Here is a 19,450-nt window from a genome sequence, read left to right on the forward strand (position 1 = left end):
TATAAAAATAATTATTTATATAAATTAACACTTGTTGCAGTCAGGTTAATTTAAGCTGCTGTAAATGATTCTTTCATGGAAAGTTATGCAAACAATGTTACTACTCCCTGAAAGATATTAATGAAATCAATGTTGTGAGATATCTCGCCAGTCTCTGTGACATCACTAGACTCTGTAAACAACAAATAAAAATGTGTCTGCGGTCTCTGACGCTTTCTGCCTGTCAATCATTTTGCGTGTTCTCATAGTATTGTAGCTGCAGTGAATTATTGAGGCTTAATGCCATTTTTATGCCATGTTGTTCATAACAGTTGTCAGGTGAGGGCGCTATTTTGCTGCTGTTGTTTTTAATAACCGTTTCTGCTCGTGTCGGTCTCTATAGTGTACAACTGTAGTGTCCCTTACACTGTAATCTTAAGGGGGTCGCACACTGGACGTGTCTGGCAGATGACACCGGACGTTCTAAAATTTGAAACAATTGTTTTTTCAATGAAGGTATGCACACCACTGCTGCCACTCGGCGTCCATCAGTGGCGCCCAACTCCGGAGGCTGCTCAAATTTCTGCCGCGCCACGGAGCGCAACTCAAATATTTTCCATTAAATTCGACCCAAATCATTATCAATGGACATTTATTATTTACTCTAGCCTTGTTCATTCTTTAAAAAGGGGAAAACCTTGCTAACTTTTGTGTACTATCTGCCACATGAACCACATTGACATGCCCTGTGTTTGATACCTGTGCCGTGTCCTAGCCACCACGCTACACGGCATGATGCTTCTAGTCCGGTGTGCGACCACCTTTACTCATATTAGGCAGTCTGAATTAATGTCTATATATATATATACTGTATATATATATATATATATATATATATATATATATATATATATATTGAGTGAAAATCAGAAGGTTTTTTGGAATTTGGAAATGTTTGTAAGAGAAATCAGAAGACTTATAATCAGTGTTCGTAAGGTTTTTGTAGATATGGTGTAAAAACTCTCTATAATGAGTTGCAGGACTCACAGTGAAGCGATAGGGGGCGCTGCTCTCTGGAAACTCCCACGTCAGCAACACACTCGTCTTAGTCGCCAAATTCACTGAGAAATTCCTTGGCACATCTGTACAAAAACACACAAACCCTCAATAAATGACATTCAGATGATAAAGAAACACATACACACTGAACTGTGATGAAGTAAACATGTGATCATAGAGTCCATCGTGTGCGCCGCGACCTGTGCAGGGAATTGTGGGTGATTCAGAAAGTGTGTGTATGACAGTAACAGTCAATTGGTTATAAACGGCCACATATGTCGCCTTGGCAATGTTCCTGAGAGAGCTGACCCAGTTTCATTAGCTGCAGATGAAGGTTAGTTTGAAGGAAGGAAAATATTAAAACGAGGTGAGACAGTGAGAACATAGACGTCAAATCACACACACACACACACACACTTTTTTTTTTTGCAATTGTGCCACATCACAAACTGGACTAGGAAGTGTTGGGAAATGTGTTGAGCAGTGAAGGTTACATCTAAATTCTTACCGTGAACCAGAGAGTCCTTCCTCTGAGACTGACTGTGACTAACAGCTGAACACTTACCTTAAAACTCCGCCTCCAAACAACTCTATGGACTGTTACCTGTGTGTCGCATTCACACACCCACTGGTGTTGGGTTGGGTGGGGTTGGATGAGTGAGTGGTATTGGTGGAGATTTGGGGGATTGTTCTGTGTCGCTCATCCAGGTGTGAAGAAGTGATAGTCGTACCTATGTCGAAGGCCGTCGTGCGGTACAACACCTGCGGACTACACGGCCCGATCCCGGTGCTGATACGAGCACACAATCTCACAGTGTACGCACGGTCTGGGCTCAAGCCGTGTATGGTGTAGCTGAACACATCGAACGGTAACATCAGTGTCCATGGTTCAATACTGACTGCTTCGCCGTACTCAAGCATGTATCCCGTTATAATAGTGTTTTGTTGCGAGGGGTTTGGCAGCCGCCAGGTGAACTGCAGCGAGCAGCAGGTGGCGTTCGCGTAATCCGACAGCTGCGGAAAACCATTAGGAGGGATCTCAGGCACTATGAGGTCCTCTTGACCCACTTCACCATAACCGGAGCGCCCTCTAGCGGCCAGGAGGAATGAGTAGACCGCTCCAGGATGGAGGTCGCTCACGCTGTATTCATGATCTTCAGGTCTGACCTCCACAGAGAAGGACGGGGTGTCATTTTTAAAGCCATACATCAGGCGAAAGCCCAGGATCTCTAGCAGCGGGTTTGATGATTGTTGAGGCATCCAGGACACTGTAGCGGACGTGTCATTTACCAGCCGGACAGACAGAGATGGACGAGCAGGTACTAGAGGATATAAAGAAAGACACAATCAATACTGATCATACAGTGTTGAATGGTAATTGACTACATATGACATAGTCAGATGACAAGTACTTGTAATAGGATTACATTACATTTTTAATGCATGTCATCAAATTAGTTACTTTTATGGATTACATAATTACATATAGAGTACATTACCCATCAGTCTTGATGTTCAAAGAATCAGACTGACAAATAGCAAACTGTTGTTTGATTTCATGTTTACTGAAATGTAATAAACTTAAAATTTGATTTATCAAAACATGCAGTTAGTAATCCGAAAGTAATCCGATGATATTATCTATAAAGTGTACTTTAAAAGATTCAGGGTTCAAGCCCTTTCTGACCAATGCGGTTTCATGACATTTACAGGCAAATTCTACTCTAAGCAAGAGATTAAATATTTTAGAGCAGAGCATAACAAGAAAAGCTTATATTCACCCTTTAATCTCTGAGGGTGTTTTTAAAGATTTCCTATTTCAGCTGCATACCCATAATTAAAGGCTTTAACTCGACAATAAAAAAAAATAAATAAATAAAAAAATAAAATTAAAAATAAAAACATGGAGGGTCAAGTGTTTTGTATCACTGTAAAGAAAACTTTTCCATTTTGTAATAATATAGATTATAATACATTCTGAGACTCTTAGCCAAAGAAACTGCTGAAAAATCACAAAAGAATTGAGCAAAAAATTTACTTTTTTCTTATTTTTCTGATTTGACATTATATATCTCTGGGTGTAAATAAGGTGGCTCCGAAAAACTGCATTTGTTTTGTTCCTTATCATGTCAACTGTATCTGAGAAAAGTTTTGTGTTGATACGACAAAGCAATCAAAAGTTATAACATTACAAATATAATTTATCATAGTGTCCAAAAACTTCTCCAAACAAATAAAACATAATAATTGTACATAAGAACTAATTACACATGCAAACACAACAATGACTAAAGGTTTGCATAGCATGCAGACATGATTTTAGTAATGAGATTTCACAGAATGAGTTTCATTCTGTGTCATTTGAGTCATCATTGAGTCTGTGTCATGTATTTGGCGCCATCTCCTGGTGGTCATATGTAACACTGTGCTTCATGTGGATTATCTACTGATCTATACATCTGATTATCTTGTGTGAAAGATAATCACCTCTAAGTAATGATATGTGATATTTTATGTTTCATTTATATTTTATTAAGTTCTAAGCGAAAACACGGCATATAAGCAACACCAACATAATTGTCAAAGACATATAATTAGCTATTACTCGCTATATTTTTGTCTGTGAGTAAAACAAATAGGCTGGTTGTATTTTACTCTTTGAGAGATTTCCAACAACATATGACACATGACTATTTGATGAGTTTGATGTTTTTACTAATTACAATAATACGCATAGTGCAATTTTTAAAAAAATAAATGATCAAAACGAAACACTTCTGATTTATCTGCAAATTTCAAAGCACTTGTTCAGTTTTGTTCAGTCTAAACTTTCAAACAATACCTGTTTTGTGTTGGTAAAGACTGTAGTTGTTCATATTTTGAACAATAATTCGGGCCCATCTGAACTTTAAGGGTTTACTATAGAAATGTCCATAACTTCTAAGAATTTGTTCACATCCATGACCTTTCCAGACCTGGGAAAAACAATTTTAAAATTCTAGGCATTTCTAGAATCTTTGCTGTGGGAAGATTACGATACTAATAACAATTTTAGTCATGTAATTAGTAATTAGTACATTTCAGAAGTAATCTACTCGACAGATTATCCAACACGCTGTTGATCACGTCATTAAAGGGTCACAACAGCCCCCTAGTTGAGCCCAAATTTTTCATACTGAAATATTCAGTTTTCGCTGAAAAACGACTCTCTTCTGAGTAGCTTTCTGATTGGCTAATAAAGCACAGGCCACTCCTCTAACTCTTTTCTGCTATTTACAGAGTCTAGCACTAAAGTGATATGTCATTTAATTATTTCACTGTCTGTCACTATTTTCTGTGTGCTATTTAAAAACAAACTCAATTCCACAAACTACAGAAAGTATTTCTAAGCTCAATGTGTAAATGTCACATATAAAGACAGTAATATCAGAAAGTGATTGGTACACACATGCTACAGGTGTCTGCACCAGCTGAGCGACACTTCGTGCTCCGTCACCTTTAATAGTGTACGCCGCGACACTGATGGAGTACAATGTCTCGGGCTGTAGATCTTCAACAATCGTCTCCTAAACACACACACACACACACACACACACATTTATCAGAACATTTGTAAATTTGACTCATCCAATCAAAAATATCAATTTTATTTGTTTGACATTCATTTACTCATTATTTTCATTCAGAGAGATTTTAATTAACAAATATCTGAAAAACGTTTGAAAATAAATTTATGAAAATCTTGCTATATACTGGTTGTTATTCGTTCAATCATTCATAAGTTTGTTTTCTCATTAGTTTGTTTGTTTGTTAATTTATTAATTTGTTCTTTCATTCTCTGTCTAGCTGTGTTTTTTCTTTAAAGGGACAGTTCACCCAAAAATGAAAATCCTCTCATCATTTATTCACACTCATCTCATACCAGATGTGTTTGACTTTCTTTCTTCTGCAGAACACAAATATAGACTTTTAGAAGAATATTTCAGCTCTGTAGGTCCATACAATGCAAGTGAATGGTGACCAGAACATTGAAGCTCCAAAAAAGCACATAAAGGCAGCAAAAAAGTACTCCATAAGACTCCAGTGGTTTAATCCATGTCTTCAGAAGTAATATGATAGGTGTGCGTGAGAAATTAATATTTTTTACAATAAATCTCCACTTTCACTTTCTTCTTGTGTTTTTGGTGATTCACATTCTTTGCGCATATCTCCACCTACTGGGCAGGGAGGAGAATTTATCATATCACTTCTGAAGACATGGATTAAACCACTGGAGTCTTATGGATTACTTTTATGCTGCATTTATGTGCTTTTTGGAGCTTCATAGTTCTGGTCATCATTCACATGCATTGTATGGAGCTACAGAGCTGAAATATTCTTCTAAAAATCTTCATTTGTGTTCTGCAGAAGAAAGAAAGTCAAACACATCTGGGATGACATGAGGGTGAATAAATGATGAGAGAATTTTCATTTTTGGGTGAACTATCCCTTTAATATGCGTCTCTTGGTTCTTCATATATACAGTTTGGTGCAGTGAAGTGCTTTTGATCCACTGACTCTCTATAAACGGAGTGCACGCTGGATCTTGATTCTGTCTCGACTGTGAATATACAGCTCAACTTCAGCATATACTCACATATTCTGCCGTCTCATCCAGTTCTCTCTGACAGCAGACGTGAGGAGAATGAGTCGAGAACAGGTAGAGCGAAGGAAGAGAAGAGGGTGAGATATTGTTTGTGAAAGGACAGTATGAACGATCAGTGAACGACAGAAGAGTTTAAAAGTGATACATACATAGACAGAATCATTAAGTATTTGTTCAATCACATCAGATGTCTTTGTGTTAGTGTTCAGAACAGAATATAAGCTTACTATTAAGGGAATACTGCACAATGTATGTTGCTTACTATTTCTGTAGTTTGTGAAGCAGTATGCAGCAATATACGTTTCAAAGAGTAGTGTGCTACATCATTGTCACATGACCTCTTACATTTACATTTGTGCATCAGACAGACACTTTTATCCAAAGCGACTTACAGTGCATTCAAGGTACATAACATGTAAGTTTGTGTGTTTCCTGGGAATCGAACCCATGATCTTGGCGTTGCTAGCTCCATGTTCTACCAGTTGAGCTACAGGAACTACATTATCTACATTACATTATCAGTGAAGGAAATTAAACAAATTAAAAACAGTTCTTTCACATTTTGAATCCAATATTGTGTCAAAACAATTTGTTAAATGTTAAATGTTATTGTTAAATGTCTTTAAAACAATAAAACCATTAGAGATATTATTATGTGATGGTATAGCATTGTGTGATACAGTATTGTGAGTGTGCTCAGTATATACTGCAGTAGTACAAGTGTGCTGCAGGGTTGTGACCTCACCTGCGTGTCGTCCAGCATGATGTCTTTGATTCGCGGCTGACCTCGTGACTCTCTGTTCTCCATGCGAGCATAGTGCACCTGATAACCTCGAACCTGCCCATTCCGTTGCCTTGGCAACACAGAGCGCCACGACACTTTGATGGAGGTGCCGTTGAGTGGTTGAACCTCCACCTGTCTGGGCGGAGCTCCTGGAACTACACAATATCATCCACACAAACTCATCTTAACAATCCACACTGCGTATCTTTGTCTTTTTTTCCAGTTAAATATTCTTAAAACATGATATATTTACTTGACAAGTGAAATGGCATGAGATATTAAGTCTTGTTCCCTATCTGTCACTCTCTCGATGTTGTGTTGATGTAGTGACACTAGGGGTCGCTCTTGGGAGCCTCAAACACCTCTGATTTTGAAAAAAGGCCAATGGGAATTGGCGAGTGGAATTTGCATGCCACTCCCCCGGACATACAGGTATAAAAGGAGCTGGCTCGCAACCACTCATTCAGATATAAGCTGTTGGATTTACGGCGCATTACAGCGGCTTCTCCCCCTCTTGTACTGGTGAAGTGCAGAGAACGCCCCTGGGCGCTTCAGCAGCTAAAAGAGTATATTCTTCCTACTGAAAGAGTATATTTTCCCTTCTAAAAGAGTGGCATTAACGGAGAGCGTCTTTTTAAAGATGCCTCTCCATTTGTGTGTATTTCCTGGTTGCGGTCGTTACCTCTCCGCTTCCGATGGCCACAATCGCGGTCTTACGTGCTTGGGCGCTGCCCACACGGAGACAGCATTCGTGGACGGGTCATGTTCTCACTGCGAGAGCGTGACCATGGCAACATTGCAGTCGTGGTTTTTCCTTCGTTAGAGTAAAAGACCACCCCAGGGGCTCCCCGCCTTGGTCCAGCACCTCCCCTGAGGTGAAGACGTGTGCTTTGACTCCCAGTCGTGTTCACAAAGTTGTGATCCCTGGATGACTTTCCTCCTTAGCCCTGTGGCAGACGAGTTTGCAGAGAAACTCGCTGCCGGCCCAGGACATGTGCTAACTATGCCCTGTACTGGGGTAGGTGCTCCACATGCACTGGTTCACCATAGGTGACCCCATGTGATATATCTTCCGCTAAATCGTTTCCCTGTTGGTAAACTGCGTCTTCCTTGGGCAGAGGTTCCTCGGTCACCATGTTTGTAGAACTCCTCCCCCCTCGGGTAGGACCTACCATGGGACTTCTCCACATGACATACTTCCGACAAGACTCGGTAAGACCAAGTGACGTATTTCCACTCAAAATACCCACCCCTCTATGGGCGGGGTGTGGTCGCCGCGATGTCTTCCCCTTGGGAGTGACACCCCCCGGACATAGACACTTATGGCCCCCAGTCGGTAAACAAATTCCACTCTTTTTGGGGAGAAAAAAAAAGAGGATAAGAGGCCACGGCTGGGCTAGCCTGTCCCTATTTTTTGGGCAGTCGACTTGTCCCCGAAGGGACTGTTCGACTTTCATAAGAGCGTTGGGGGAGGTTACGTGATGGCCCGGTGCGCTGGCTACGAGGCACACAGCGGTCTGCCCATCTCGCACCGCCAGTCCATGTAACACAGTTCAGCTAGTTGTGGCATTTCGTATAGGGACCCCTATTGTCACTACATTGACACAACGTCGAGTGAGTGACAGATAGGGAACGTCCTGGTTACTTTCGTAACCTCCGTTCCCTAATGGAGGGAATGAGACGTTATGTCCGTCCTGCCACAATACTGAACTACCTGCTGAAATGGCCGGGACCTTGTCTCGGCTCCTCAGCACAAAACCTGAATGAGTGGTTGCATACCAGCTCCTTTTATACCCATATGTCTGGGGGAGTTGCATGCAAATTCCACTCGCCAATTCCTATTGGCCTTTTTTTCCAAATCAGAGGTGTTTGGGGCTCCCAAGAGTGACCCCTAGTGTCACTACATCGACACAACTTCTCATTCCCTCCATCAGGGAACGGAGGTTACGACAGTATCCAGGACGTTTTCAGAGAAATCTGTCAAAATGTAGTAAACTTTATGCTTAAAACAAGAAAAAAATTCTGCTAGTGGTGTAAGAAAAATACACTTATTTCAAAGTGAAAGTGTACGTTTATTTTTCTTACCCCATTGGCAGATTTGTTTTTCTTGTTTTAAGCATAAACCTCACTAAATTTAGTTGGATTTCTCTGAAAACGAGACAAAATATCTTAAGCCATTTTGATTCTCAAGTAAATGTATCTTGTTTTAAGAATGTTTCACTATTTTTACAAGAAAACAAGACAAAAATACTTATTAAGAAAATTATTTTTTGCAGTGCAAACACATAATTAAGAAATCTCTATATCTCTAAATACATGTAAATGTTATAATATTATATTAAAGAACAGATAATGATTTCTTCACAGTGATTGTACTGAGAGTCTAGTCAAAGTCAAACACTAAGAATAAAGGTTCTGTGCAGAACCCACTATGGTTTTACAGTCAACTGTCACAGAAGAACCTTCTAAAACACCTCATGAAATGATCATGATTGGCTACTTGCTATTGCTAGTCAGTGTCAATTGGTTATGGGGGAGGAGCATTCTCTTTCTAGAGAGCATTTGATTGGACAAAATGTTTATACATCATGAGTTCAGGATGAGTCATCACATTTCTAATCTGTTTTCCTGGGAGTTCAAAGTTAATGAAGATAACTTTAGATCATTTTGCCAACTTTTACAAGTACACTAACATATAGATGACATCAAAGCTAATAGATATGAACTGCAAGACACAAAACTAGAATTTTGTGGTTCCAGAATGTTTAATTCTCTAGTTCTTTGGAAAAGAATCTGTGTTCTGGAGCTTAAAGGAATATTCCGGGTTCAGTACAAGTTAAAGGTGCTGTAAGCGATTTTAGCCGTTCTAATTTCCCCAAATTGAGCTGTTGGATTAGCCACGCCCCCTCTTTCCAAAACCCCGCCCTTCAAAGCTACCACATGAGCATTATTGAGACCGACATGAGCAGAAACGGTTATTAAAAACAACAGCAGCAAAATAGCGCCCTCACCTGACAACTGTTATGAACAACATGGCATAAAAATGGCATTAAGCCTCAATAATTCACTGCAGCTACAATACTATGAGAACACGCAAAATGATTGACAGGCAGAAAGCGTCAGAGACCGCAGACACATTTTTATTTGTTGTTTACAGAGTCTAGTGATGTCACAGAGACCGGTGAGATATCTCACAACACTGATTTCATTCATATCTTTCAGGGAGTAGTAACATTGTTTGCATAACTTTCTGTGAAAGAATCATTTACAGCAGCTTAAAACTCAATCGACAGCATTTGTGTCATAATGTTGATTATCACAAAAATGTATTTCGACTCGTTCCTCCTTTTCTTTAAAAAAAGCACAAACGGCCAAATTGCTAAAAGTAAAAATGTATGTATTATTTGAGTTGTAAAGTTGTTTAAATCTTAGTTTTTACAGTCGTAATGGGTAATTGTCTATATCTCCACACAGATGCGGTTAGTAAGTGATTAATCACAGTAAAATCATGTTAACACACATATTGTTTATGTCTTGTGTCTATACTTTTGAAACAGTGAGTATTTTAATGTTTACAGATTGACCCCATTGACTTCCATTGTAAGTGTCTCACTGGAACACACATTTGTGCTTTTATTCAAAGAAAAGGAGGGATGAATTTGTGTGGTATAAGCAAAAAATATTTTCTTAATGAGTATTTTTGTCTCGTTTTCTTGTAAAAAAATATTGAAAAACATTCTTAAAACAAGATAAATTTACTTGACAAGCAAAATGGCCTAAGATATTTTGTCCCGTTTTCAGAGAAACCTGTCAAAATGTAGTAAACTTTATGCTTAAAACAAGAACAAATTCTGCCAATGGAGTAAGAAATAAATAAACTTCATTTGCCTTTTAAATTTGTTTATTTTTCTTACCCCATTGGCAGAATTTGTTCTTGTTTTAAGCATAAACCTTAGCAAATTTAGTTCGATTTCGCTGAAAACTTCTCAAATAAATGTATCATGTTTTAATAATGTTTCACTATTTTTTACTAAAAAACAAGGTAAAAATACTCAAGAAAACGTTTTTTTTTTAGTGTAATCAACATTATGACACAAATGCTGTCGATTGAGCTTAACTTGTATTGAACCCGGAATATTCATTTAATTCTGTTTTGAAGAACCGAATGAAACATTGAATTTTATTCATCTCCAAAGAACCGTATAGCACCTCAAGAACCTTATACAGCCAAACAAGGTTCTTGATCAGAAGAGGGTTCAAATGCAGAACCCAATGAACCATTGAAGAATCAGTGAAGATATTTTACCATCTTCATCCGTCCTGCATTCCACAGGTGAGCTCTCGGGTCCGCTGCCCCACGCCGTGAGTGCCACTACAGTGATGCGGTACACACTCCACTGCTGCAGGCCCTTCAGCAGCGTCTGTCCCGCGTCAGACTCCAAACACAACGTCTGCGCTGAGTCACCACCGGAGACCTCGTAATGCAACTCGTAACCGAGCAGCTCGCCATTTTGTTGCTCCTCCGGGGGCGGAGCCCAACTTACCGACAACACGGTGGAGCTCGCACTGACACAGCGGACCTCTTGCGGAGGCGCCGTGGGCTCTAAAAGAAAGAGCGGAGGAGGACGAGCGGAAAACACAGTCGAAAATAACACAGAAAGTAAAGAGAGTTGAGGAATGAGGGGGAGGATTCACAGAACAGGAATGAAAAAAATAAATCAATGAAACTTAAAGTCAAAAGCAGAGGATGAAACTTCAACAAAAAAATTCATGTGTTCATTTCAGTCACATGTAGAAATGTCTGTATGTCTTTAAGAAAATATCAAAGCAATTGTCATTTATCTGACAGATTAAACCACAAACACACTTTCAACATAAGTTTGTTAGGTTTGAAAAGATAGATTATCAATTCAAACCTAACAATCTTCTTTACTGCAAAAAATTAAATAAATAAATAAAAAAAATTGTCTTATTTTCTGCTAAAAATATCTAAACATCCTTAAAGGGATATTTGACCCAAAAATTAATTCTCTCATCATTTACTCCCCCTCATGCCATCCCAGCAGTAGTGTAGTCCTATTACCTATTATTATGTACTATTACCAGGTTTGAGGAGTAACCAAATACAAGTAACGAGATTATGTATATTAAACACAAAATATAAGTAACTGTATTCCACTACAGTTACAATTGAAGTCATTGGTAATTAGAATACAGAATACTGTACTTTACTGTTACTGTAGACTATACTTTACTGTTACTATAGACTGTACTTTACTGTTACTATAGACTATACTTTACTGTTACTATAGACTGTACTTTACTGTTACTATAGACTATACTTTACTGTTACTATAGACTGTACTTTACTGTTACTATAGACTATACTTTACTGTTACTATAGACTGTACTTTACTGTTACTATAGACTGTACTTTACTGTTACTGTAGACTATACTTTACTGTTACTATAGACTATACTTTACTGTTACTATAGACTGTACTTTACTGTTACTATAGACTGTACTTTACTGTTACTGTAGACTATACTTTACTGTTACTATAGACTGTACTTTACTGTTACTATAGACTGTACTTTACTGTTACTATAGACTATACTTTACTGTTACTGTAGACTATACTTTACTGTTACTGTAGACTGTACTTTACTGTTACCGTAGACTATACTTTACTGTTACTATAGACTGTACTTTACTGTTACTGTAGACTGTACTTTACTGTTACTGTAGACTATACTTTACTGTTACTATAGACTGTACTTTACTGTTACTATAGACTATACTTTACTGTTACTATAGACTTTACTGTTACTGTAGACTATACTTTACTGTTACTGTAGACTGTACTTTACTGTTACTATAGACTGTACTTTACTGTTACTGTAGACTATACTTTACTGTTACTATAGACTATACTTTACTGTTACTGTAGACTATACTTTACTGTTACTATAAACTGTACTTTACTGTTACCGTAGACTATACTTTACTGTTACTATAGACTATTCTTTACTGTTACCGTAGACTGTACTTTACTGTTACCGTAGACTATACTTTACTGTTACTATAGACTGTACTTTACTGTTACTATAGACTATATTTTACTGTTACTATAGACTATACTTTACTGTTACCGTAGACTATACTTTACTGTTACTATAGACTATACTTTACTGTTACTATAAACTGTACTTTACTGTTACTGTAGACTATACTTTACTGTTACTATAGACTGTACTTTACTGTTACTGTAGACTATACTTTACTGTTACCGTAGACTGTACTTTACTGTTACCGTAGACTATACTTTACTGTTACTATAGACTATACTTTACTGTTACTGTAGACTATACTTTACTGTTACCGTAGACTATACTTTACTGTTACTGTAGACTATACTTTACTGTTACCGTAGACTGTACTTTACTGTTACCGTAGACTGTACTTTACTGTTACTATAGACTGTACTTTACTGTTACTGTAGACTGTACTTTACTGTTACCGTAGACTATACTTTACTGTTACTATAAACTGTACTTTACTGTTACTGTAGACTATACTTTACTGTTACTATAAACTGTACTTTACTGTTACTGTAGACTATACTTTACTGTTACTATAAACTGTACTTTACTGTTACTGTAGACTATACTTTACTGTTACTATAGACTGTACTTTACTGTTACTATAGACTATACTTTACTGTTACTATAGACTGTACTTTACTGTTACTGTAGACTATACTTTACTGTTACTGTAGACTATACTTTACTGTTACTATAGACTGTACTTTACTGTTACTATAGACTATATTTTACTGTTACTATAGACTATACTTTACTGTTACCGTAGACTATACTTTACTGTTACTATAGACTATACTTTACTGTTACTATAAACTGTACTTTACTGTTACTGTAGACTATACTTTACTGTTACTATAGACTGTACTTTACTGTTACTGTAGACTATACTTTACTGTTACCGTAGACTGTACTTTACTGTTACCGTAGACTATACTTTACTGTTACTATAGACTATACTTTACTGTTACTGTAGACTATACTTTACTGTTACCGTAGACTATACTTTACTGTTACTGTAGACTATACTTTACTGTTACCGTAGACTGTACTTTACTGTTACTGTAGACTGTACTTTACTGTTACTATAGACTGTACTTTACTGTTACTGTAGACTGTACTTTACTGTTACCGTAGACTATACTTTACTGTTACTATAAACTGTACTTTACTGTTACTGTAGACTATACTTTACTGTTACTATAAACTGTACTTTACTGTTACTGTAGACTATACTTTACTGTTACTATAAACTGTACTTTACTGTTACTGTAGACTATACTTTACTGTTACTATAGACTGTACTTTACTGTTACTATAGACTATACTTTACTGTTACTATAGACTGTACTTTACTGTTACTGTAGACTATACTTTACTGTTACTGTAGACTATACTTTACTGTTACTATAGACTGTACTTTACTGTTACTGTAGACTATACTTTACTGTTACCGTAGACTGTACTTTACTGTTACTGTAGACTGTGCTTTACTGTTACTGTAGACTGTAAGGCTTTACATGAAAATAATGTATTTCTCATTGGATTAGTGTCGTTGTTTTGGCAGTAAATAGTGTTTATCATAAGGGAAACGTAAGAAAATCATGTTACACCTGTACTACTGTACTTTTATTTTGAATTAATGCAGTAATCCAGTTTTTCTCACCTCTCTCTCTCTCTTCCAGAATGAGCTCGGACATATGCAATAAAATGTGAATGTTGTGACCAGAAGTGAATAGTGACCAGAACTTTGAAGCTCCAAAAAGCACATAAAGGCAGCATTCACTTGCATTGTATGGACCTACAGAGCTGAAATATTCTTCTAGAAATCTATATTTGTGTTCTGCAGAAAAAAAGTCATACACATCTGGGATGACATGAGGGTGAGTAAATGATGAGATAATTTTCTTTTTTAGGTGAACTATACCTTTAAAACAATGGTGTAAGATATTGAGTCTTGTTTTCAGAGAAATCTAACAAAATGTGTTGTGTTTCATGCTTAAATCAAGAAAAAACTATTTGCCAATGAGGTAAGAAAAATAATCTTGTTTTTCCTGTGAATCAGGTTTTTTCCCTCTTACCCCACTGGCAAATAGATTTTTCTTATTATAAGCATAACAATTATTAAATTGTCAGATTTCTCTGAAAACAAGACAAAACATCTTATCATTTTGCTTTTCAAGTAAATTTATCTCGTTTTAAGACTGTATAAATACTATTTTTGAGAAATGTTCTGCTTGAAAAGTGTGTTTGTGCAATCTTTCTTTACAATAAATAATACTAATATTTTATTTAAGTGTTCCCAAAGCTTTTTGTCCATTTAACCGCTATGCCCTAAATTATTTACTTGAAGTACGTCCAGAAATGTCAGACTTTCAAAATATAATTCATTTGATATCTTTGCACTTTATTTTCTCATATTTTTTCATTACATTTATTGTTCTTTTCTCATAATAATTATACATTTCATTTTAATTCACCAATTCCTGTCAGAAGTTCTTCTACAAATAATCTTTATCTGTCTGATGTAATGAGACTATACGATTTCCTTCATGGTCTATCTTTTTCTATAATTTTAGTTTTCATTTCCCTGATAAATGTCCATTTGTGTGTGTACATTTGATATTGATCACATCTACATTGTTAATGATTAAAAATGACTTTTTATTAAGTAATAGAGCCAGGGGTGTAAATTATGTTTAAACGTAAGTGTGTGTGTTTGTGTATATACATGTGTGTGTGTGTGTGTGTGTGTGTATATGTGTGTGTGTTTATGTGTGTGTGTGTAAGTGTGTGTTTTTGTATACGTGTGTGTTTGTGTATATGTGTGTGTGTGTAAGTGTGTGTTTGTGTATGTGTGTGTGTGTGTGTGTGTGTGTGAGTGTGTATTTGTGTATATGTGTGTTTGTGTATATGTGTGTGTATGTGTGTGTAAGTGTATATGTATGTGTTTGTATGTATGTGTTTGTTTGTTTCTATGTGTGTGTATGTATGTATGTGTGTCTATGTGTGTGTGTTTCTGTGTATAAGTGTGTTTTTGCATAAATGACATTTGCTCTGTTCTTTTTTATTTAATGCATTGACATTCAGACATTTATAGCTGTGGCTCAAGTATATACTGTAAAAATGTTTTGGGCTACTGAGAGTCCAGCATAAAAATAGAGCAAATTTCATATCCACAGGATCAAAACAAATCAATAAAACTAATTACGGGGCTCAAATTACATTCAACTTTAAAGATAAGTGATGCAATACAAAGAAAAAATGAATCAAAATGAAATGAAGGATGTTTTGTAAAACAATAATAGAGTTAACCTGTCTGACTCACTCTCACTCTGTCTGTCTGTCTGAGTTCTGAAACGACGGATTCAACAAACATATTGACCAGAACAGACAACCTAATTAACAAATGAGTGAGTGTGTAATGGATAGCTACACTGTTGCCACGGCAACACGGATTGATGGATGGACGGATACACGAGTTCAGAAATCACACTTCCTGTCCAGATGGTGACAGACAGTCTGATTCAAACTCATCAGACAAGATTATCTGAGACAAATGAGTTTTAATGAGAAACCTGACGAGGGTTTGCTAAAACACAGCAGGTGCAGCTCTGCAAATACACACTCAGATATTATTTAGTTTAGTTGCAGCAATAATAAAGCTGAATTACACTGTGACAGATTCATAAAACAATCTGTTCTTAAATGTGCTGCTCATCTGTTCAGATCAGACTGAAATCTTGTTCAAAATAAACTTAGATTCATTGCATTTTTCTGTCATGATATTTAAGTTGTTATAAACAGAATTAACTTATAGAAACCTGCATAAATCAGTTCAGTGCCACAGAGAAACTAAAAGCTTGAGGAAAATAATACATAACATCAAAATAACAATGACATGAAAAGATTCAACTCAAAAGGATGCGAAGATTTAAAAAGAACAAATTATGGGGTACAAGGAATCTGTTGAATGAATTGCAGAATTAATCAAGAGACATTGAGCATTATGTTGTAGAATACAAACCTGCTCCCTCATTCAGCACACAGTTTATATAGACTTTCTTTCCATTAAACACACACACACACACACACACACACGTTTCCCCTCGAGCGTTTCTAAGCTGAATTCTCTGGTGCAGCTCAGCGTGTAGAATTACTGTGTTATCTGTCATTAATACTGCAGGTAATTCAGGGCTTTTGAGTGTAATTGACTGAAACCTTCCAGCTGAACATCAGACGACAATCGAGAGAATTATTCAACATAACAAAGATCCGAAACATTGTAATAATCAATGAAAGCGGGACATTTCTCGCCTGTGTTTGGTTCCATCAACTCTGACGATTCACTCATGTCACACAATGATTAAACTGACGTGCAATAATTCAATTAGCTTTCTGGAATATATAACAGTTAAACATGAAATACTGCACATGAGTAATTGTGTCTTTGATGTGATTTGAACAAGTATCAAATGTTGATTGTGTAAGTCGTCCTGCAGCACCAGACATGAATGATCCCTCAAATCATGTGTCTTATTATTAACTAACGGTTACTGAGCTGCCAACATGGCAAAAAAATATTTTTCTTACTCAGTAATTTTGTCTTATTTTATGGTAAAACTATCTAAACAATGAGGTCTAACCTCTAACTAAATTTGGTGCGATTTATACTTAAGACAAGAACAAATTATTTGTCAATAGGGTAAGAAAAAGAAACTCTTTTTCCATATAAATCAAGTCATTCTGCTTCTCAAGTAATTTTTTCTTGTTTTAAGGATGTTTTGATATTTTTAATGGAAAAAGAGTCAAGAAAATTAATTTTGGCAGTGAAACAATCAGCAGATAATTTAATCCGTTTGCACACTTGACTGTCCATGCAACTCTATCCTACACGTCCCAGCATGCATCACGAGCCATGCCAATGGAACGACGCCACAGAGCAGCTTATATTTCATTGTGTGGAAAAAAGATCCAAAACAAGTGAATGGGGAATGAGACTAATATACTGTCAAACATCTGCCCAACTCATTTTTAATTAATATTGAGATTTAGTCATAATAGATTATGTGGTCTATGAAAATGTTCTCCTGACAAACAAATTGAGACAAATATAACAGTGTCTGTTGCCGTTCTGTCCGCTGATCTGACCAATGTGAATGTTTGTTAAAATAAAGAGCACTTTGATCATCCATACTTACCATTAACTGTCCTGGACAAACCAGCTTTTACATGATGATTTAAGAGTTTGAGCTAATGACTGTTTGTGTTAATAATACAACCTCAGTTCCAAAAAATGTGGGACAGTATGACAAATGCTAATAAAAACAAAAAGGAGTGATTTGTAAATTATATTCACCCTTTGCTATATTGAAAGCACTACAACTACACATTATATGATGTTTTACCCTGTGAATTTAATTTTTTATTTTTTTTATTTTTTATATATATACAGTAATTTTGGAGGCAATTTAAGTCTAATAACAATTTGATGAGTTAAAATAACAAGGTGATGTGAAACAGATGTTAAACAGGTGAGGCATTCGTGTCATAGTATATAAGGAGTCTCCAAAAACAGCCTAGTCCTTCAAGAGCAAGGATCATTCGAGACTTGTCAATTTACCAACAGATGCTTCAGCAAATAATCCAGCACTTTGAGAACAATGTTCCCCAAAGACAAATGGGAAGGATTTTGGGCATTTCACCCTCTACAGTGCACAATATAGATAAAAGATTCAGTGAATATGGTCAAATCTCAGGGCAAGACGAAAACCACTTCTGAATGCACATGATCTCTGATCCCTCTGACGTCACTGTCTTAAAAAACATCATTCGTCTGTAATGGATATCATGAACATGGGCTTGGGATTACTTTAGTAAACCTTTGTTAGTCAACACTACTCGCCGCTGCATCCACAGATGCAAGTTAAGACTTTACTATGTAAAGGAGCAGCCATACATCAACACTGTCCAGAAGCGCTGCCGACTTCTCTGGGCTCGGTCTCATCTGAGATGGAAAGTAGAATAGTGGAACCGTGTTTTTTTGGTCTGATGAGTCCACATTTCAAATAGTTTTTGAAAAACACAGCCGTCATGTTCTCCAGGCCAAAGAGGAAAAGGACCATCACAGCTGATATCAGCATCAGGTCCAAAAGCCAGTGTCTATATGGGTCAGAGGTGTGTCAGTGCCCATGGCATGGGTAACTCGCACATCTGTGAGGGCACCATTAATGCAGACAGATATGTACAAATTTTGGAGCAACATATACTGCCATCCAGCTCCATCTTTTCCAGGGATATCCCGGAAGTTTCAGCAGTACAACTTCAAACCACATACTGGCCGAATAAGCAGAGAGTGCGGGTGCTAGATTGGCATGCCTGCAGTCCTGACCATCTCCAATTGAGAATGTGTGGTGCATTATGAAGCGCACAATATGGCAACGAAGAGCCCGTACAATTGTGCAGCTGAAGACCTGCATAATGGATGACTGGGGTAAAATTCCACTTTCTAAACTTAACAACCTTGTGTCTTCAGTGCTTAATATAGCAAAGGGTGAATATAATGTAGAAATCACTCCTTTTTAAAAGTCTTGTTGCTGTTTTTGTATTGTTGTACACTGGAAGCTCCTGTCACCAAGGCAAATTCCTTGTATGTGTAAGCATACTTGGCAATAAAGCTCGTTCTGATTCTGATTCTTGTTTTTATTAGCATTTTTCATACTGTCCCAACTTTTTCGGAATTGGGGTTGTACATGACACCTAAAAACACTTCAATAATATCATCATAAACATACATAATGTACAACAATGCTGGAAGAAAAGAGTGTTTACATGATTACAACACAGTAAGAAAGAAAGAAAGAAAGAAAGAAAGAAAGAAA

General features: G+C 36.9%; 1 protein-coding gene across 1 annotated transcript in view; it reads right to left on the reverse strand.

Moving 5' to 3' along the window:
• Window positions 1-19,450, reverse strand: part of LOC127443057 (receptor-type tyrosine-protein phosphatase S-like) — a 201,302-nt gene that overhangs the window by 45,130 nt on the left and 136,722 nt on the right. The window contains exons 12-17 of the mRNA XM_051701542.1: window positions 10,774-11,070; window positions 6,429-6,622; window positions 5,675-5,701; window positions 4,487-4,604; window positions 1,770-2,360; window positions 1,027-1,121 (exon numbers count right to left, since the gene is read on the reverse strand). Of these exons, the coding sequence (XP_051557502.1) occupies window positions 1,027-1,121; window positions 1,770-2,360; window positions 4,487-4,604; window positions 5,675-5,701; window positions 6,429-6,622; window positions 10,774-11,070 (1,322 nt within the window). The remainder of the gene's footprint in view (window positions 1-1,026; window positions 1,122-1,769; window positions 2,361-4,486; window positions 4,605-5,674; window positions 5,702-6,428; window positions 6,623-10,773; window positions 11,071-19,450) is intronic.

The sequence above is a fragment of the Myxocyprinus asiaticus genome, chromosome 6, assembly GCF_019703515.2.
Source record: "Myxocyprinus asiaticus isolate MX2 ecotype Aquarium Trade chromosome 6, UBuf_Myxa_2, whole genome shotgun sequence".
In the NCBI taxonomy this organism is placed as follows: domain Eukaryota; kingdom Metazoa; phylum Chordata; class Actinopteri; order Cypriniformes; family Catostomidae; genus Myxocyprinus; species Myxocyprinus asiaticus.